General features: G+C 40.5%; 1 protein-coding gene across 2 annotated transcripts; it reads left to right on the top strand.

The window, feature by feature from the left end:
• Positions 1-904: 904 nt before the first annotated feature.
• Positions 905-19,734, top strand: LOC138817047 (monocarboxylate transporter 1-like). 2 transcript variants are annotated; one of them, XM_070007439.1, is made up of 5 exons: positions 905-940; positions 7,246-7,507; positions 8,695-8,838; positions 13,945-14,811; positions 17,703-19,734. In XM_070007439.1, exons 2-5 carry the CDS (start codon positions 7,291-7,293, stop codon positions 17,975-17,977), a joined length of 1,503 nt encoding a protein of 500 aa, XP_069863540.1. In that variant the 5' UTR covers positions 905-940; positions 7,246-7,290; the 3' UTR covers positions 17,978-19,734. The 2 variants fall into 2 exon arrangements, with proteins under 2 accessions (XP_069863540.1, XP_069863542.1); XM_070007441.1 differs by lacking the exon at positions 905-940 and adding an exon at positions 8,166-8,191 and having other exon boundaries at positions 7,428-7,507; positions 17,703-19,733.
• Positions 19,735-22,200: the final 2,466 nt, after the last annotated feature.

Here is a 22,200-nt window from a genome sequence, read left to right as displayed (position 1 = left end):
TGGGGGGGGGCAGGGATGGGAAGGGGGAAACAAAGGAGGAGGCAACAATGCTTCATAAGAAATGTACTCATGACCTTGCTCATGTAACTGTAACCCCTCTCTACGGTATTTTCACAATAAAAAAAACTTATTAATAATAATTTTTAAGTAAAAAAAAAGAATGTGTGGTCCTCTAACTGGCAATCCTACCATGCTCTGGGTGTTCCAAGTGGCCCTCACTCAGCACACCTGTGTTTAAACCGAGAGAGGGGAGAGAGGGGAGAGGGAGAGGGGGAAAGACAGATAGACAGACAGAGACACAGAGACAGAGAGACAGAGACAGAGACACAAAGAGGGAGGAAGGGAAGGAGGGAGAAAGAGGGAGGAGGAGGGAGGGGGAGAGACAGACAGATAGACAGAGTGTGTGTGTGTGGGGGGGGGGGGGGGGGAGAGGTCCATGACTGCCACAGCCGGGCTCCTCCATCCAGACTCGGAAGGAGCCTCCGCAGTCGTGGATTCAGGAGGACGCAGACCCCGGGCCGCTGACCCAGTGCCAGGCCGCGATCGGGGCGCGACTCGTGGGAGTTCACAGCCCAGGCTCTCGGGCGCTGGCTCCCGGCGTCTTCCCCGGGTCCGGACCCACCCGCCCGGCCCCGGGCAGTCGCCTTCCGTGACCCCGGGTCTCCCCGGTCTCCAGGTCCCTCCCGGCGCGGCTGTTTGATGAGCGCAGGTGGCCGGGTGCACGCCGGGATGCGGAGCCCGCGCGGGTTGCTCCGTGTCTGGGGCCGGGCGGTGAGGGGATGGGGGGGGGGGGGCCTCTTTGCCTGTGCGCATGCTCCAGGCCCCCAGGTTCCCCGGCTGCCCGCAGAGCCCAGCGGCCGGGCGAGCTCCGCCCTGGCCGCGAGGGGGCCCCCGAGTGCGGCTCCCTGCCCGCCACTCACGTCCACGCGGCCGCAGCACGGTCAGTGGGGTTGCCAGAGGAGGGTCTGAGGGACCTGCAAGGGGCGGCGGGGGGCTTTGGCTCCCGGGGCAGGGAGGAGATGGGGCCGGGGCCTGGTGGTCGCCGGCGGCAGCCGCGGGGCCCGGGAGCTCGGAGCTGGTGAGGGGCTGGGCGACGCGACGCGACCCCGGGGGCCGCGCCGGGACTGCGGCCGCCCGGACAATGATGCGCGGTCGGTGGACCTGCCGCCTCCCCGGCTCCGGGCCCGGGGCGGGGGGCCTGTTCGGGTGGGGATGCCTGCGAGAGCTGCTTTGCCTTCCCACCTGTGGGTTTCTGGTTTTTCTCTCTTGGATTCACCTGGCAAAGGAACGTCTCCACGCACGGCTCTTGGGAAATCAAGTCTGGGGGAGAGTGCATTTGCAGGGTGTGAACCTTGCTTCATTTTGCATGGTTTCCCTTCCTTAACAGATTGTCTTTTTGTTGTTTTCCAGCTAGTGACTCTGAGTAATTCCATGAACCCACAGTAGGTGTTGAGCATAGTTAAAAGGAACCGTGGGTACAAGCAAAGCAGCAGCGTTTTAGGTACAGGGTAGAATGTCCTGATGTGAGCAACTTCCTTCCTTCCTTCCTTCCTTCCTGCCTGCCTGCCTGCCTGCCTGCCTTCCTGCCTTCCTTCCTTCTTTCCTGCCTTCCTTCCTTCCTTCCCTCCCTTCCTCCCTTCTTTCTTTGCCTCCCTCCCTCCCTCCATACCTCCCTTCCTTCCTTCCTTCCTTCCTTCCTTCTTTCCTTCTTTCCTTCCTCCCTTCCTCCCTTCCTTCCTTTCTCTTCTTTCTTTCTCTCTTTCTCTTTCTTTCTCTCTTTCTTTCTCTCTTTCTTTCTCTCTTTCTTTCTCTCTTTCTTTCTCTCTTTCTTTCTTTCTTTCTTTCTTCCTTTCTTTCTTCCTTTCTTTCCTTTGTCGGTCATGGGACTTGAACTCTGGGCCTGGGCGATGTCCCTCAGCAACTTTTGTCTTTAGTACCGCTTCTGATGCAGGCCCTTGGATGTAGTTATTGGAAAGTCAGATTTGGAATGTCTGCTGCGCAGACTGGAGATACACGTTTAGCTCCCACCATGCTAGTCATTAGAAAACTCTCAATGGAGACGAGAGAAAAAGGAATGCATTAACAATTTAACATTTTTCAAGTAGATGAAGTAAGTTGGAATTACTATAAATTGTACTTTATAATGAAGTGATTTTTATCTTAATGACAACAAAGCCTAAGATTTATACGTAGAACATGTAAGTTTCACCTTAAGTGTATTTGAAAGTGGCAAACTTCCATGTTAATACTTCCTTATTACCCACAAATGCCCTGTAAAACAATCTTTGCAAATAACCATTTATCTGTGTTTAGTGTATGTAATGTTTATGCTAGAAAAGCAATACTCAGTTGATTACTCAAGTACTCTATAAAAACAAAATGATCTCTATGTATTAAGACCATTTATCCCATGTTACAGCTAATAAATATCCCTAAACAGTCAAAAAAGAAAAATAGTATAAATGATGACTTTATATCATCCATGACTTTTCTAAGACTGAAATTGTTAATATTTTCATCCTTATATCTCTGAATGATGTTCAGTGCTTATTACAATTTTGGTTTTGCCTTTTGTACAAGTTTGCTTTTAAAATTAAGTTGTTTTACCTGTAATTCTAGCTGCTCGGGAGGCTGAAATTTGAGTATCACAGTTTGAAACAAGCTTGGGTAGACAAATCTGAGAGATTTTTGCCTCTAATTAACAAAAATCTGGAAGTGGAGATGTGGTTCCAGTGGTAAAGCATCAACTTTGAGTGAAAAAGCACAAGTTCCTGGGTTTAAGCCCTACACTGGCGCAAGAAAGGGAACACTGGAAGAAGGGCTGGGCAGGGCAGGGCAGGGCATAGGTTGTTTTGCCCAGGGCTCCAGGGTCTATATGCTGACCACGTTGCTCCACCAGTATGCTGTTGTTCTCCACCTTCAGCCTAGACCTAAGTTTATAATAGGTCTTGCATTATCTCAATCAGGCCCTTCAGGATACACTGCAGAGTTGCAACAATTATGACTTTTTAATATTCTAAGGAGATAAAGCTCATTGTCAGAACCCGAAAAAAATTTGTCTTTTTATATTGTTAATCCATGAATTGTTTTTTATGGGCTATAATACTATTGCCAATTTCATACACTCTTACTCCATAAAGAATTCCCACAGGAAGACCTTTCTGTGTCATCAGATAAATGATACAATTATATATATGATACATATATACATATATATCTATAGATATATATAGATATATATGTCAATTGTGTGACTTAAACTCTGGGCCTGGGCACTGTCCCTGAGCTCTTCAGCTCAAAGCTAGTGCTCTACCACTTAATCTACAGCACCACTTCTGGTTTTCTGGTGGTTATTTGACTTTCCTGCCCTGGCTGGCTTTGAACCATAATCCTCAGATCTAGGCCTCCTGAGTAGCTAAGATTACAGGTGTGAGCCACCAGCACCCAGCTTACCATTATATTTTCTGTCATCCTTTTAATGTCTGCAAAGTATGGCATATACAAGTCCATTTTCTTTAACATATATTAACTAAAGGGTTTCACTGTGACATTTTTCATACATATATGTAGTATATTTTGATCATATTCACCCCCTCTACTACATTTCCTTATCCTTTTATTTCACAAAAATTTTAATGGTTTCATTATTTTACTTTTATACTTGCATACAATGTACGCTGATCACGTTCACACCCTCCATCACTCTCTCAGATACAGATTCTTATGATCAAACCTCTTCATAATCACTCCTTCCATGTATTTTATGAAATTAGCCAAACCCATAACCATTTGTGTAATTGGTTCAATATACAGCCCTGACTTTATAGTCATTCCTAGGGACATCTATATTGTTGTATTTTCCAAACAGTTTCCAGTTTTCTTTATTATTTAGAGAAAAAAATGAGCAGCTGGTTGCTTGGTACTGGAGAGGAGATAGAACACTCCTGCCTACAGAGATGACCCAACCCCAGCCTGGCTTGGTTTTAGCCCACTGACTGAGCTCACTCACCATTTTGCTGATACTGTTTTTTCTCCTTGACACCAAAAGTAAACCTTACATAGTTTAGAAAAAGAAAATTAACTTGTTAACTCTATCTAAAAAGTCCCCAATAAATGAATAAGATGAGAAACCACTTTTCAGAACAAAACCAGAGATGAAAACAGAAACCAAGCTTCTACATCAGAACTAAGCAGTGCCTGCAGAAACTGTCACCAAAGACGTGCACTTTAACAGAGTTGAGTGGTGATGGGGAGACTTTATGAAATGGCTCTGACACCTGGCAGGGGTTTTTTGGTAGAGTTTTGTTTTTGTTTTTGTTTTTGCTCTTGCCCATTCTGATAAATAATCGAAATAATTGGGGGGACATTGCTAAAGGAGATGAATCTTTAATTGCTCTCGTGCCCCAGAACAGTAGTGATCCCTTGTTCATTTCTGGGCTATAGCAGCTACTAGATAAGTTCTAAATAACTTCTAAACTAGGGGGGAAAGGGTTGAAGTATTCCTTTCTAGACTGTGAGTTCCAAATCGCCAGAGAACTACAAGCCCTCTGATGGTTTCTAGGTTCCTGCAAATAGGACAATTCCAGCGGAGTTTCTCCTGGTCATAGCTTAGTCTTGTTTCTCCAGCCAAGAAATGCTGAGGAGACTTAGGGAAAAGGCCAGGAGCCTCTCAAGCTTTTGGGGAAAAGGTCTCAGTCCTTGTTTAATATATACTATGAATTTAATTATGATGGTGAAGCATAGCTAATATTTAAATGGTATATTTAACAACTGAAGACCACATTTTTTTTACTTAATAAGCTATGCATTTATATTTTATCTTTTCTTTTTGTTTTTGTTTTTTGTTTTTTTTGTTTTTTTTAATTTTTTTTATTTTATTTTATTTGTGAACATACTGTACAGAGGGGTTACAATTACATGGGCAGGATAATGCGTACATTTCTTACCAAGCATTGCAGCCTCCTCCTTTTGTTTACCCTTCACATCCCTTCCCAGCCTCCCCCCTCATATCTCAGCCTCCTGAGTAACTAAGATTACAGGTGTAAGCCACCAGCACCCAGCTATATACAATTTTTTATTATACTAAAAAACTACAGAGATAGATGATTTTTTTAATTATTAACAAGAGCAACAAAAATAAAACTTAACAAAAGACAAAAGTTGTGCAAACCCTGGGCATTTTCCAATTTTATAATATTTTTAGAGACTTTATTTCCATTAAAGTCTTACTTTAAAAAACCTTATAAAGGCCTTTCATCTTCTTTAGTAGAACTACTCTTAAGACTTGTTTTCTCAATGGCATTATGCCAGGAACACCTCCCCCCATCCCCCTCTCCGCCTCCCCCCACAAAATGAAATAATAGAGAACCCAACAAACAAGCACAAGAAAAGACTTGTTTTCTTTCTATTACTGTAATATCATTCTGTAAATTATGTTTGAAGCCTTTAGGTTGATGAGCATGTTAATTATTTAAAGTTGACTTCTATAGCTAGGAGACTGAAATTTTCACAGTTGTCACTTTACCACTTGAGCCACACCTTTAGTTCCAGGAAACGAGGATTTTTATAGACTAAGACATACATTGGTAAAAAGTGAGTCATTTGACCTAAATCATATTGATATTGTATTACACCCATGCCAGGTAACCAAAACAGTCATGGTAGCATCAGGATACATTGTTAATTTTGACATAAATTTTAATATATTAGTGTACATTACTTATACAAAGGAGTTTCATTGTGATATATCCTTACATGAATATGATGTGGTCAGATTCATCTCCTCTGTTACTGTTTCTTATCTCCCTTTTCCAAACAATTTTTAAGGGGTGGGCATTCATTCTATTATCACACATTCATATGAAGGACTTTGATCATATTCACCCCCTTTCTGTCCTCTTCCTAATAGTTTCTACTTACAAACTTATCATAACTTTTACACTGGTAAACCAAAGTAAACCAAAGGAAAGGGTAAATTGCTCAAAAGAATGCTAGTAATGCTGTTCCCAGCCTCTCCGACCTGATACTAATTCAAATTTTACAATGTATTTCCTTTACTAATTCTTCTGTCTGCTAGTACTGGATAACAAAAGGAAAAGGGAAATCTTTTTTTAATGTTTTATTGTTATTATAAAGGTTATGTACAAAGGAGTTGCAGTTAAATAAGTCACGTAAAGAATGCATTTCTTTTTGTAGGTAAACATTTTATTTAAAACTACCAGCTTCTAAAGTTAAGGTTCACCTTTTTTGTTGCTTTTTAAACCTGAGATTGAACTCGGGGCTTCTTGTGCTCTGGCTGTTGAGGTGGACATTCTCCTATTTAAGACACACCCAGCCATTGCTGATTTATTAGAGCTGGAGTCTCATGGCCTTTCTGCCCAGCCTCTCTTTGAATCTCCTCAATGTCTCAGCCTCCCTAAGTGAGTAGGATCACAGGTATTAGCCACTGGCATCTGGGTAAGATTGATTTCTTAACTGTAGCTGCCAGCTATTGTTTAGGAATATATCTAGTCTCATCATAGGAAAAACACTGACATCTAAATGGTTGGATGAAGCATAATTTTCCTGAGATTATTTTCCACTCCACTAAACAAAAATCTTGCATTTAGAAGTGATCTTTTGAATTGTAAATTGCTTTGAGTCCAGTGAACTTAAAACAAATTGTGTTGGAAATGGTGCTGTGTGGCTCAAAGTGGTAGAGCACCAGCCTTGAGCACAAAAGCTCAGGGACAGTGCCTGAGTTCAAGCCCTAAGACAGGCCAAAAAAAAAAAAAAATGTCACTCCTGGTTTTTCAAGGCAGCCTAAAAAAAACAGAAAATGAAAACTATGTAAGTATTTTGGAGCATAAATTTGAGAAAAGGAGAAAAAATAATAAGGAAATACTAAGTTCTAAAACTCTTAGGGAGTGTATATTATGTTGCACAAGTAGTTCCAAAGAGGAATTTGGTTATCTTCAGTAATGTAGATATTAATTATTGAAACAGATATGATTTTAAATTTAAAGGCAAATACTGCATTTACTGGAAATTTTTTTTTGGCATTCAGTTCAAATGGTGGTGAGCTTCTGACTGTAAGCATTTGAAATTTGAGCAGTAATCTGCTTCTTTGTTTTCCTGCTGGGTTCAAGGAGGACATGCAACACTGAGAAACAATTTAGTTATTTGTAACATAGGTGTTAGAAGTTCTGCTAGAGTGCTTTGTTACTGACCCATGTCTTATGTACTGTTTTCATTTCTATCCTTCAGATAGTTGGAGTTAAGCCGCATTTTTTAAAACCATCTTCACATAAGATGTCATCTTCAGATGGAGGTCCAATTGGATATACACCCCCAGATGGAGGCTGGGGTTGGGCAGTGGTAGTTGGTGCTTTCATTTCTATTGGCTTCTCTTATGCATTTGGAAAATCTGTTTCTATCTTTTACAAAGAAATTGAAGGTATATTCAATGCCAGCACCAGTGACGTATCCTGGATTTCCTCCATCATGTTTGCTGTCATGTATGCTGGCGGTAAGTGCTCCTTACTTGTTTGAATGTTCAGAAGGAAGACCAAAGTTCTATGTCAGGTAGTCTCTGTTCCCGATGATTTTATTAGTAAAATATTCACAATGTGAGTTCATACAGAGTATTAACACTATATACCAAGAACCATTTTAAAATTTTTCTTATCAGCAAAACTACATGGCATCTGTGTGCTCTCTGAGGGCAATTATAACATTATAAAACAAGTATTTGGAAGAATAATTTTTACCAGATGTATTGGTTCATGCCTGTAATCCCAGCACTCAGTAAGCTGAGGTATTAGGACCACAAGTTCAAGGTCAGCTGGAGTACAGAGAGAAACCTGTCTCTTAAGCAAACAAACCCATAAAGATAATTTTCTTTAAAATGTTTTTTTAGCCTGAGGATATGGCTCAGAATGTTTGCTTAGCATGCATGAGGTCCTTGTTTTCTGCTTTTGCTGGTATATAGAAATGTGATTGATTTATTTCCCTAAATTTTAATTGTATATCTGGTAATGTTACTCTAGGCTCTTCTTTGTTCATTGGTAGCTTCTATCAAAAATTTTAGATATACACAGTAACTTCTGCAAATACTGATAGTTTGGTTTCTTCCTTTCCTTATACCTTTTTCCCCTCTGTATTACTGCGATGGCTCGGACTTCAAGTATAATATTGAAGAAAAGAGGTGATGGTAGGCATTCTTGTTTTGTAATTTTATGTTGGTTTGTTATTGTTGTCTTCTATAAGAAACAAAACATATTTTAGCTAGTTTTTAAATATGTTCTAAAGGTAGAAAGTGAATTAGATTTGTTGGAACAAAATAACAGCAAACTTGCTACATACTTTGGTAATAATCTAGATGTATGAAGAAGCCTATGGATATTTATAATCATGGAATTGCAACCTGTTCTAAGTTAGTTTGAGGTTTTTCATATATATATATATATATATATATATCATATATATGCTTATATATACTTTTATACATCTAATATAGATGTATAGAAGATAAATCTGTTTTCTTCTACTATACAAACTGGTAACTCCAAAATAATGATAGAAAGCAGTATTCCTTACAGTGATTTGTTTTGTTTTCTGATTGTTATGGGGGATTTGATCCTGATACCTTTCTCGTTAGTAATGCTTGTGTGAACATGTCTTCTGTGTACCACCAAGTTGTTCATTCTCTCCTAGGTCCTATCAGTAGTATCCTGGTGAATAAGTATGGCAGCCGCCCAGTCATGATTGCTGGTGGTTGCTTGTCGAGCTGTGGCCTCATTGTGGCTTCTTTCTGTAACACTGTACAGAAACTTTACTTGTGTATTGGAGTCATTGGAGGTAAGCTGCTACTGATTCATTTTCACACACTCATTACTTTGTGAACTAGTGCAGCATTTATCTGTCTATTCTTTTGAGATGCATTAGAAAATATACTGAGTGTTTTTTAAGAGTTTAGATGGATTAAGAATAATGTAAAAGCAAGCTTTTAAATGCAATACCTTTATTTGTTAAATAAACAAGTTAAAATTTTTTGTCTTTCCCTTCTTGTCTTTTCCTCCTCTCTCCTCCCCTCCCTGTCTTTCTTCCTTTCCCTTAAGAAAGGTAATAGTGAGGGGCTAGGAAGATGGCTCAGTGGTAGAGCGCTTGCCTTGCATGCCTGAGGCCCTGGGTTCGATTCCTCAGCACCACATAAGCAAAAAAGAAAAAAGCCGGAGTGGCACTGTGGCTTAAGTGGTAGAGTGCTAGCCTTGAGCTGAAGAGCTGAGGGACAGCGCCCAGGCCCAGAGTTCAGGCCCCACGTCCGGACCCAAAAAAAAAAAGAAAAAAGAAAGGTAATAGTGATAGGTATAGAGTATGGTCCAGTGACTTGTTCCCACTCAGCATAAAATTTTCCTTGAAAATTGGCTCCATTTGGACTTGGAGAGATGGTGCCGAATTTTGTGGTAAAGAAGCCAGATGTATTTTCAGAGTGAAGGGCACACCTGAGAACTTCCTTCCCCTGCCTTCTTGTTTTAAGTACTGGGGGAGTAAACTCAAGGCCTTCTAGATCATTCTAGGCAAGCATTCTACCACTTGAGCCACATCCCCATCAATTGCTCTCCTTTTGAATAACTAAATTTAAAAAATAAGCCCAGGCACCGGGCATCCCTCCCAGTGTCAAGGTCACAAATGTCAAGACAAAGCTGAAGCTGGAAGCCAGTGGCTCTTGTTATGCTAGTAATTCTAGCTACTCAGGAGACTAAGGATCATGGTTCAAAACTAGCCCAGGCAGAAAAGCTCATGAGACTCTTCCAGTTAACCAGCAAACAGGAAGTGGAGGTGTGGCTCAAGTGGTAGAGCACCAGTCTTGAGCTAAAAACACTAAGCACAAGCATGAAGCCCTGAGCTCATTCCTCAGTCCCTGTACCAGCAGAAGAAAAAAGAGGAAGAAGAGGAGGAGGCAAGGAGGAGGAGAAGGAGGAGGAACTACAAATAATATAAAAATACACATCATTCATACTTCTATAATTCAAAGTAAACCAACAATAAAAAGAAAGACCATTTGACCATTTCCTGTTTTATGCCATAACTGCTCATACATCTTCCTGTGCACACACATAGCACACACACATACACACATAATTATTTTCAAACAAAAAGAAGATGAAGTTATATGTTATGTTGTAATAGCTTTGGGGTTTAGGTTTCACTTAGGGCTTTGTACATGCTAAGCGTGTGCTCTACCACTGAGTTACACCCCTAGCCTGTTACCAACTTTTTTAACTTTATACATCATGCACATAATTTCCTATCTCAGTAAAGATACATTGAATAAATGCTGTAATTTATTTTACCATTCTCTGATGGATGTACATGTAGAGATTTTTCACATTTTTTACTAATTTTTTCTCTTAATATATATTTTTTTATTGTGAAGATACTGTACAAGGGGTTACAGTTACATGAGCAAGGTAATGAGTACATTTCCTATCAAACATTGTTACACTCTCCTTTATTTTTCCCCTATCATCCCTTTCCTCCCCACCTCCCCAACTTTCCCTCCCCTCTCCCATCCACCCTCACCCCGCAAAGTTGTAAAGTTCGTCTTCAAAATAGTGTCTTGTTACAATGGGTCATCCTGTATCCTTATTTCAGCATTTTGTTATTTCCCTTCCCCTCCCCAAATTAGAAAAATGTATATACAAGATGAAGGACACTGGAATCAAATACAGTGACAACAGAAGTTGTACCATGGGGAAAGAACATTCAAAGAAACAAAAAAAATCACATAGTACATTATAAGTACATTAAAAAGAACAGCAACAAAAGTTAAACCTCTTGTGTCCCTATCTTGGGGTTCATTTCACTTAGCATCTGGTTATATGGTTATATATACATAGCTTTTGACCTCTTCTGCTTGTCCTAGACATATACTAGTTATTGTAGATAAGGGAAACCATGGGACCTATGTTTCTTTGGGCCTGGCTTACTTCACTTAATATGATTTTTTTCCAAGTCTTTCCATTTCCAGCAAATGGGGTGGTGTCATTCTTTCTTATGGAGGCATAGAATTCCATTATATATATCACATTTTCTTGATCCATTCATCTACTAAGGGGCATCTGGGTTGGTTCCATATCTTAGCTATGGTAATGCTGCAATACACATAGTTGTGCTGGTAGCTTTAGTATGGCCTTGTTTGTGATCATTTGGGTAAATGCCTAAAAGGGGGATTGCTGGATCATAGGGGAGCTCTATGTATAGTCTTTTGAGGAACCTCCATACTGCTTTCCAAAGTGGTTGAACAAGTTTGTATTCCCACCAACAATGAAGTAGAGTTCCCTTTTAGCCACATCCCCTCCAGTATCTGTTGTTATTAGATTTCTTGATTCTAGCCATTCTAATTGGGTGAGGTGGAATCTCAATGTTGTTTTAAGCTGCATTTCTTTTATGACTAAAGAAGTTGAGCATTTCTTCATGTGTCTATTGGCCATTCTTATTTCATTTTCAAAGAAGTCTGTCTTTAAATCTTTAGCCCACTTATTAATGAGGTAGTAGTTTCTTTGAGGATTTGTTGTTGGGGGATTTAATTTTTTTGAGTTCTAAATATATTTTAGATATGAGACCCTTGTCCGTTGTATGGCTAGTGAAGATCTTCTCCTAATCTGTGGGCTTTCTATTGATCTTGTTAGCTATGTCCTTTGCCACGCAGAAGCTCTGCAACTTCATGCAATCCCATTTGTCCAACCTTTCTTTCATTTGTTGTGTTTCTGGGTCTTTATAAAGAAAATTTTGGCCTGTGCCAAGGAGCACTAGGACTTCTCCTATTCCTTCCTGTAATGTTTTCAGGGTATCTGCTTTGACTCTGAGGTCTTTGATCTATTTGGAGTTGATTCTGGTGCAGGGTGATATATAAAGATCTAGCTTTAGTTTTCTACAGGTGTTTAACCAATTTTGCCAGCACCACTTACTGAAGAGTCTTTCTTCCATTCTATTATTTTAGCTCCCTTATCGAAGATTAGGTGGCTATAGGTCTGAGGGTTTATTTCTGGGTCTTCAGTTCTATTCCATTGGTCCTCAGGTCTGTTCTTGTGCCAGTACCAACTGTTTTGATTAGTAGAGTTTGAAGTTTGGTATTGATATTCCTCCAGCACTGTTCTTTCTGCTAAGGATAGTTTTTGCTGTTCGGAGTCTTTTATTGTTCCATATGAATTTTTGGAGTGTCTCTTCTATTCCCTTGAAGAATGAGGTTGGGATATTGATGGGTATTGCATTGAGTTTGTAGATAGCCTTGGGAAGTATTGACATTTTCACGATGTTAATCCTCCCAATCCAGGAGCACAGGAGGTTTTTCTACTTCCTTAGTTCTGCTTAATTTCCTTTTTCAGGTTTTTAAAGTTTTCATCATAGAGGTCCTTCACTTCTTTAGTTAACTCCTAGGTATTTTATTTTTTGTGGGGCTATTACAAAAGGAAATGCTTTACTGATTTCAGCCACGCTCTTCTCATTATTAGCATACAGGAAAGCCATTGATTTTTAAGGGTTAATTTTGTATCCTGCTACTTTGCCAAAGTTTTTAATCAGCCTGAGTAATTTGGGAGTGGAGTCCATGGGGTTCTTTAAATACAAGATCATGTCATTTGCAAAGAGGGAAAGTTTTACTTCATCTTTCCCTATTTGGATCCCCTTTATGTTTGCATCTTGTATTATTGCTCTAGCTAGGCATTCTAATACTAAATTGAAGAGGAGTGGAGAGAGTGGACATCCTTGTCTTGTTCCTGAATTTAGAGGAAATGGCCTTAGCTTTTCGCCATTAAGTATAATGCTGGCTGTAGGTTTGTCATGCACTGCCTTTATTATACTGAGGAATGTTCCATGGATTCCTAGGTTTTCCAGAGCTTTCATCATCAAGGGCTGTTTGATCTTGTCAAATGCTTTTTTTGCATTTATTGAGATAACCATATGGTTCTTATCCTTGCTCTTGTTGATGTGATGAATTATGTTAATTGATTTGCATATACTGAACCAGCTTTGCATCCCTGAAATGAATCCTGTTTGATCGTGGCATATGATATTTTTGATGAGTTGTTGAAGTCGATTGGACAAAATTTTGTTGAGAAGTTTTGCATCGATGTTCATCAAAGAAATAGGTCTATAATTCTCTTTCTTTAATGAGTCCCTGCATTGTTTTAGGATGAGGGTTATGATGGCTTCATAGAAGGATTTTGGTAGTGAACTTTCAATTTCATTCAAGAATTGGAGGAATATTGGTGTGAGCTCTGCTTTGAAGGCCTTGTAGTATTCAGCTAACATTTTTACCATTGATAATCAGTGTTCCCATGACTTCTCTGTACATCTTTATGGCAGTGATTTTTTTTTCCAGTTCTAAGAGTTGAAGTCAGAGCCTCAGGTAACTCTACCACTTGAGCCACACCTCCATCCCTTTTTGTCTTAATTCTTTTTGAGCTGGGGTCTTGATTTTTGCTCAGGCCAACCTGGACCACAATCCCCTATTTATGCTTCCTGCAAAGCTGTGATGACAAGCATTCGCCACTTAGCCCAGCTTTCCCATGGAGGCTTGTACCACCCAAAAGTATTTTTACTTGCTTGGTATCTTTCTGTGTTTGTGAGACTTATTCTTTCTCTTCTTGGATCTCAGTTTCATGTTCCTTTGGAAAGCTAATATTATGAGATTAAACAGGATCCCACAATTGTTATCTTCTGGTTGTTAGAGTGAAAACAGTTACTTCAACATTATAGTGTAAGCCTGATATGTGCTACATAAAGAGACATAGAGTCTGTGAATGTTTCTTAAAACGACTCAATGATCTACCAGTTACAATAACCTCTTTCATAATTATGATAATTTGCCTTCTTTCCATTCCATTTCTTTTTCTAGTTAATTAATAACAAATATGTTTCACATTCACTATAGTACATAGTGGTTTTTTTCCCCTTTCCTAGGTCTTGGGCTTGCATTCAACTTGAACCCAGCTCTGACTATGATTGGCAAGTATTTCTATAAGAAGCGACCATTGGCCAATGGACTGGCCATGGCAGGCAGCCCTGTGCTCCTTGCTACACTGGCTCCTCTCAATCAGACTCTCTTTGATATCTTTGGCTTGAGAGGAAGCTTCCTTATTCTTGGGAGCCTCCTACTACACTGCTGTATAGCAGGATCCCTGATGCGACCAATAGAGCCCAAGCCAACCCACACAAAGAAAACTAGGTCCAAAGAATCTCTTCAGGAAGCTGGAAATTCTTGTGCAAAGAAAGATACAAATGATGCAAATGCAGCGTGTCATCGCGTGACCCTGGAAGAGGAGAAGCTATCAGTCTTCCAGACAGTTAACCAAGTGCTGGATTTGTCACTGTTCACCCACAGAGGCTTTGTTCTGTACCTCTCTGGTAATATGATAATGGCTTTTGCACTGGGTGCACCCTTAGTCTTTCTTAATAGTTATGCCAAGAGTCAACATTATGCTAGTGAGAAGGCTGCCTTCCTTCTCTCTATTTTGTCTTTTGTGGATATTATAGCCAGACCTTCTATGGGAATTGTAGCCAACACAAAGTGGGTAAGACCCAAAATCCAGTATTTTTTGGCTGCTTCTGTTATAGCAAATGGCATGTGTCATATGATACTACCTTTATCCTCCAGCTACATTGGGTTCTGTGTCTATGCGGGATTCCTTGGCTTTGCCTTTGGGTGGCTCAGCTCCATATTGTTTGAAACACTGATGGACCTCGTTGGACCCCAGAGATTTTCCAGCGCAGTGGGCTTGGTGACCATCATGCAATGCTGCCCTATCCTTTTGGGGACACCACTTTTAGGTATAGTATGACTCTCTACTTCTAGGGCTTTTTTAACCATGAAATGGGTATACCGGATGGGCACAGTGACAGAGATCCTTAGCTATCTGGTGGAAAAAGCAAGTCTTCCCCTTGTCTTCCCCATGCTGTCGGCACAGTGTTTGGCACAGCATGCTCACCCAAATAGTTATAGTATGAGATTAAGTTGACCTACCTAGCTAGCTAAGAGGAAAATTTTAAGAAAACAAATATAGTTATTATAGAAAATTTGCAATATACAATGCCTCCTTCTGAGTACTAAATAGCAATTTTATTTTAATCAAGAAATCTCAGAACTGTTCAAAAACACAATAGCTATTAGGGAATGGATTACAGTGTACCACAGGTTGTTGTAATTGCTTTGTAAAACCTGTCACATTTCACAGGTCTTTGGAGCTAGCAGTGATATTGATTAGTTGATAAATGAAGAACTATAGGCTTCTAAAATTAAAATAACTAGCCCAAAATCCCACAGCAAGTAAGCAACCCTAAAACTTGAGGATTATTCTCTTAGAATCCCACATCTTGCCAGGGTCCAGTGGCTCCTGCCTATAACCCTAGCTAATCAAGAGGTTGAGATCTGAAAATCTGGTTTGAAGCCAATACAGGCAGACAAATCCAAGAGACTGTTTATTCTCCTATTATCCAGCAAAATCCCTGAATTGGAGGTATGGCTCAAATGATAGAACACCAGCCTTAAGTGAAAAAAAAAAAACAAAAACAAAAGCTCAAGGCTATCCCAGTACTGTCACTCCCTACTGACTTTTTGAAACTCCTCCCTCTATTCTACCTATAGCTAGTGAGTCTCCACATCCTGTCAGGTTTTATCCCTTGAATCTTTAGTCTGCCCATTTTTCCCCATCACAACCCACCACCCTTAGTCAAAATCCTGTCTGCTGTTGAGACTGCTGTTAACACTAGCTTCCTAACTGGTCTGCCTGTGTCGGCTCCAGCTGTTCTGTGCCGTACACCTCTCCCTCTGCTTCTCATTGTTCTTCGCTAGAAATCAAATTCCTTCATGTGACCTGCTGTACTGCAGAGCCCAGCCACATCTGTCTTCTCTAGCTCTATGTCCTACCACTAGCCCTTTGCTTTTGAGTCCAACAACTTGGGCCTTTGCTTCCCCTTATACACCATGCTTCTTCTTACCCCTTTGCCTTTGTACTTGCTGTTAGCTTGGAGCCTCTCCCTATCCACTTCTAAATGATCCCTATCCTCCTGCAATTCTCAGCTCAATTGACTCGGTGGACTCAATTGAAGCCTTCACCCCACTTCTGAGTCCCAAATTTTCCATTTTCCATTAAGAGCTCTCTATTTTCCAGTAAGAGCGCTCCTTCTGTGTAATTCTGAACACTCCCGCTGAAGTAGGCGTATTATGTCCTGTGCTCACTCTGGCCCTCAGAGCCAGTGCTGGAAAACAGCAAGCACTGTGATGAGTGATGGTAAGTTAGGAAACAGTGTGATATCCCATACAGACTGGTTTGGCTGAGTAAAGAATAGTGTTTACCAAAGTTTACTTCTAGACAGAGTAGTTTGATGAAATGTAATAAACTTTATGTAACTAGGATTTCATGGCCAAAAAATAACATTAATTTGGAAATACCAAACTAAAGAATGTACATTACTACCAACCTCATAAAGCCTTGAAGAGAAGGATATGATACAGCATTTGACTTTGCCTTTAAAACACGAGAAGTGTCTCACAAAAGGCACTGAAGCCAGTCTTCCTGGCTTAAATCCAAGCAAGTTCTCTTACCAGCTTTGTGACCTTGGACAAGTTACTGAGTGACTCTGTCTTTCAGTTCTCATATCTGCACAAGAGAATGATAGAAGCTATGTGTTGTGAAGATTAAGTGCTTAGAATGGTGGGAAAGTGTGGCTGTTCTTAGCCTACCCACAAGAACAGTCTGTGGGAAATGCTGGTAAAGAAGGAACATTGGGGGTTGGGTATGTGGCATAGTGGTAGAGTGCTTCCCTCGCATGCATGAAGACCTGGGTTCAATTCCTCAGTACCACATAAACAGAAAAAGCTGGAAGTGGCACTGTGGCTCAAGTGGTAGAGCACTAGCCTTGAGCAAAAGAAGCTCAGGGACAGTGCCCAGGCCCTGACTTCAAGGCCTAAGGACTGGCAAAAAAAAAAAAAAAAAGTGTTGGCCTTGGACAGCTGGAATAGCTCAATAGCCTTGGACAAGTCTCCTAATGTCTTTTGAACACCAAATTTGAATATTATCTATTGAAACAAATGATCTATGTTCTTCCTAATTCCAAGGGCTGCTTTTATTTTTCCAAGTTGCTAAAGAAAAAGAATAACAAGGACTGGGAATGTAGGTTAGTGGTAGAGAGCTCACCTAGCATGCATGAAGCCCTGGGTTTGATTCCTCAGAACAACATGAACAGAAAAATCTGGAAGTAGATTGCTAGCCTTGAACAAAAAAAAAAAAAGCTAAGGGACAGTACCCAGGCCCTGAGTTCAACCCCCAGGGCAGAAAAAAGAAAGAAAGAGGGGGGAAGGAAGGAAGGAAGGAAGGAAGGAAGGAAGGAAGGAAGGAAGGAAGGAAGGAAGGAGGGAGGGAGGGAGGGAGGGAGGGAAGGAAGGAGGGAAGGAAAGAAAGAAAGAAAGAAAGAAAGAAAGAAAGAAAGAAAGAAAGAAAGAAAGAAAGAAAGAAAGAAAGAAAGAAAGAAAATAACAATATACAAGGCTACTCAAAAGCATTGAGTATATACATATAAGATGGGTAACTTTTTAGCAGTTCCGTTTTATACATACTTGTCATTTGTAAGTTCATTGGTGATTGAGCTGATTTTCTACTTTGTTTGGGAAAGGGTAGTTACACTTCCTTTCACACATAGATCTTTGTTCTTCACATCTCCAGGCCATCTAAATGACATATACGGAGAGTACAAATACATGTACTGGGCATGCGGTGGCATCCTAGTTGTTGCTGGGGTCTATCTCTTCGTTGGCATGGGCATCAATTATAAACATATGGAGAAAGAGCAGGAAGCACCAGAGAAGCAGAAAGGGGAAGGCAAAGAGGAAGAGACCAATGCAAGTGTTGACAAGAAGCCAAAAGAAGTCACTAAAGCAGCAGCATGTACAGAACAGAAAGTCCCCAAGGAGAAGCATCTGGTCTGGAACCGTGCATGATATGAGAAGCTTTTGTTCACAAATATTGGAAACATTCTCTGAGTTGTGTTCTAACCAGTAACAGTTAAGGTCTATGGTGAGTCAAACAAGTGTCCACTGATGGAATTTCAATTTTATTCCTTCACAGCAGTCTAAAAAAAAAGAAAATCACATCCCTTGGGGGCAAGGAGTTTTTAAAGAATAAGGGAAGGAAGAAAATGGCTTTTATTTGAGCTTAGATTGATTAAGGTATACTTTACATTCTATACAATCTCACAAGCCGCCTTCCTGTTTTAAGCCCCCTTCCTGTTTTGTTGTGTTTTGTTTTGAGACATGGTATCCCTGTGTATCTCAGGCTGGACTCAAACTCATATTAGTCCTGCCTAAAACCTCAGAGTCCTAGAATTACAGACCTGACACCTTCCACGTACACACACCGGTACACACACCTAGTGGTACATCACACCACTCAGGAGACTGAGAGAACTTCATCTTTAGTTTGAAGTTAGTCTGGGCTACATAGGAGAACTTGTGTCAAAAAAGAGAGAAAGGAAGGAATGAAGGAAGAGAGAAAGAAAGAAAGAAAGAAAGAAAGAAAGAAAGAAAGAAAGAAAGAAAGAAAGAAAGAAAGAAAGAAAGAAAGAAAGAAAGAAAGAACAGAACAGAAAGAAATGTGTGTTCTCACCATTCTTGGAAGAAAATCAACCAATCAGCAATGCACATGAGAAAGAATCAGCCAATCAACAGGATCCCCATTAATCTCATGAATACCTATCCCCGACCCCATAGATCACATTGGCAGAGCAGTAGCTACATACCCCTTGTGCTTGCCTGCCTGCTGGTTTTCCTTGAACAGCAACCTAATAAACCATTTTTTACTCTTCTTGGTCAATTCTTCTACCAACCTGTAGCTCTAAAATTCCTAACACTATTAGTTTGTCTCTTCCAACATGGAATAAATGAGATCATTTAGTGGCTAAGAGGATATAAATTATTTGGTCTTTTCCCCCAGTTCCAGGCACACAGGTCCTAAAACCCTTAGTGTCTTTTGAATACTAATAAGATGACTTGTGGATAGAGCCTTTAGTTGGCTTCAGGGGATGGGGGATCTGGTCTCTATTATGATCTAGAGGTGTTTGGCAAGGCTAGAACTTTGAGTTCTACCCCCTCAGTTCTGGAGATGGTAAGGGACTAGAGTTTGAGTTCAAACACTAAGGCTAATGATTTAATGTTAGGCCTATGTCATGAAAGCACCAAAAAGCTGCCAAGCTACAGTGTTTGGTGGGCTTGCTAGTGCCAAAAAATAACATGCAACCTAGTACCTCTTAGTCCATGCCATTAACCTGTGCCTTGCCCTAGCATATCTTCTATGTGCCTACTCTTGGGTTGTATTATCTATAATAAACCATTAAATGTACATAAGGTGATTTCCTGAGTTCTATGAGTTGTTACAGCAAATCATCAAATTAAAAAGAGCCATGGAAATGCCTAGTTTATAGCTAGCTGATCAACTGCAGGGCAGCCTGCAACTTGGTGTCTGTGGGGCCAGGTCCTTGAACCTGTGAAGTTTGATACTATGGTAGTTAGTAGTAGAAGGCTGGTGGGTGATCGTTCATATTGGAAACCCAGCTCGTTGGATGTCAGAAATGTCATGAGTAGTCTGGAAATGTCACTGTGAAATGCATTATTGTACTTTGTACAATTAACATGGATTAGTAAATATAATTTTTTTAAAAAGAAGTGAGCCTTGTGTTTGGCTTCATTTGTACAGCGTCATGGTTTATGATTTGTGTGTGTGTTGTAGCATTTGTCAGCACTTTTTTGCTCTTTATTGCTCAGTAGTATTTCTTTGTATGGATGGACCACAACTGTATATTCATTCACTAGATGATAGATACTTTGGTTATTTAAATGTTGGGGCTATATGAATAAGGCTGCTATAAACATTTGCCTATTCTCTTAGATAAAGCTAGGGTTGGGATTACTGAGTTCTACAGCAAGTACATGTTTAATTTTACATGCAACTAAATAACTACTTTCTAAGTAGCTACAATTTTGCAGTCCCATGGCAATGTAAGGAATTCTGGATCTTCTACTTCCTTGTCAGCAGTTATTTATTATTAGTCGTGTGTGTGTGTGTGTGTGTGTGTGTGTGTGTGTGTGTGTGCATGCGCATGTGCATGCGCACGCTCCTATGCTGGTAAGCATGTTGATCTTGGAGCTTGAACTCAGAGCCTAGGCACTGTCCCTGAGCTTTTGTGCTCAAAGCTAGCACTCTACCGCTTGAGCCACAACTCCACTTCCAGCTTTTTTGATGGTTAGGTGGAGATAAGGCTCTCACAGACTTTGCTGCACAGGCTGGTTTTGAACCGTGATCCTGAGATCTCAGCTTCCTGAGAAACTAGGAGTACAAAGCATGAGCTATCAGCCCTTGGCCTATTGTTAGTTGTTTTTGTTTTTTTAATGCTCCCATTTTAGTAGATCTGTAGTATGGCTTAATTTATGTTTCCTTGACAATGCAGTGACTAGTGATGTTAGTCATTTTTTCATATACTTGTCATCCATATATTTTTAGTGAAGCTTTGTTTTTCTAATTCTAACATTTAAGAGATATTAAATTACTTGCTTTTCTTGATTATCAAACTCGGTGACTTTTCAAGTTATGTGACAGTAAAATGAATATGTTTGAAAAGTCCATAAATATGCTGCAATAAATTTAAATAGATGTTTATGAAGTCTAGTAACAAGGAAAGATCTTTATGTTACAAGCATAATACAGCATTAAGGGAAAAGGCAGAGTACCAACTAGTTAGGTCAATATAGACAACATACTCTTGGAGAAAGAGAGGAAGGCAATACACACAGAATTCCACCCATCCTTGTGTTTGGATGGTGACTTTTCCCATTTATTCCAATTTTCCTACATATAACTATGATTGTTACCTTGTCACTAATAACAAGAGGAAAGAGAAATAAGTTGGAAATAGAAGACATCTAGCAAGAGACATTGTCTCCTAGAAAACGAAACTACTGTGAGTGTGACATGGAACCCAGCAGCACCTTGGGCTCCAGTTGTCACTTTGCTGTTGTGTTGCACAGGGCCATGTTGCACTGACCTCCTTCCTGCTGCCAGGTGTCTTGGAGACAGTATTCTGCGGTTGCCCTTCTGAGTGTGTCAGCTGCAAGGGGGTGTGTCATTCAAGAAGCTAGAGATTCAACGCACACCCACCTCACAAGTTATGATTGTTACTGAGATCTGCAGGAGAAAATCCATAGCAGTGATGTCACAAAAAAACAGGGTGATGATGGCTGGCAGAAGAAGTCTACCTTTCCACATTTTCACTAACAGATGCCACTATTGACACAGGCTGTCCACGCACTGTCCTACGCATTGGGAATCAAGTAGTAGTGAAATCCATAGACATTTTTTCTAGTAGTGGAAGACAGCTGATACACATGTAAGTCATAAGGAAGAACATTTTCAAAGTAGCCCAATAGATATAAGATTTGCCTTTATTCATTCTTTCACCAAATGGTATTTTGGGGGAGCACTGTCTATGTCCTTGATGCATGGATGGAAAAGAGATAACAATGAGCAAGATGAAGTTCCAAGCCCATATGGAATCTGCATTTGACAGGCCAAACTATAGTAGAGCCTGAGGCACCTGACCCAATCTTGGAGTGCTAAAAGTCCACAAGTCCATTCTCAAGCAAGTCAGTCAACGTCTCAGTCACAGACAAGACAAGGGTAATGCAATTGTGAAAATTATCTATGAAATTTTCCGGTAGCTTCCCACTTTTATGTTAACATACATTAACACAAAGAGATTTTATAATAATTCCCTAAATGCATACAATGTGCTTTCAACAAGTTCACACTTTTTAGTATGTTCCTTTATCCCTTCTTCCTCACTTCTTTTTTTTTTGGGGGGGGGGGGCCAGTCATGGGGCCTGAACTCTGGGCCTGGGCACTGTCCCTCAGCTCTTCAGCTCAAGGCTAACGCTCTACCACTTGAGCCACAGTACCACTTCCAGCTTTTTTCTTTTTGCTTATGTGGTACTGAGGAATCGAACCCAGGGCCTCATGCATGCAAGGCAAGCGCTCTACCGCTGAGCCACCTTCCCAGTCCCCTTCCTCACCTCTTTTACAAACAGTGTTTGGTGGGTTTCACTCTACTGTCTTTATATTTAGGTGTATATCTACATATTCACATTGAATCCTCCTCACTACCCCTAGTCCCTTC

Source organism: Dipodomys merriami, unplaced genomic scaffold (assembly GCF_024711535.1).
Source record: "Dipodomys merriami isolate MVZ:Mamm:240054 unplaced genomic scaffold, mDipMer1.0.p SCAF_7, whole genome shotgun sequence".
Classification (NCBI taxonomy): Eukaryota; Metazoa; Chordata; class Mammalia; order Rodentia; family Heteromyidae; genus Dipodomys; species Dipodomys merriami.
The sequence above is the reverse complement of the archived record's forward strand: the minus strand, read 5'-3'. Positions and strand labels throughout refer to the sequence as shown.

Excerpts from the sequence above, each read along its gene's own strand:
- LOC138817047 (XM_070007439.1), top strand. The coding sequence starts at position 7,291 with ATGTCATCTTCAGATGGAGGTCCAATTGGATATACACCCCCAGATGGA. Across the intron at positions 7,508-8,694 it reads TGCTGTCATGTATGCTGGCG|GTCCTATCAGTAGTATCCTG; the intron begins GTAAGTGCTCCT and ends ATTCTCTCCTAG. Across the intron at positions 8,839-13,944 it reads GTGTATTGGAGTCATTGGAG|GTCTTGGGCTTGCATTCAAC; the intron begins GTAAGCTGCTAC and ends CCCCTTTCCTAG.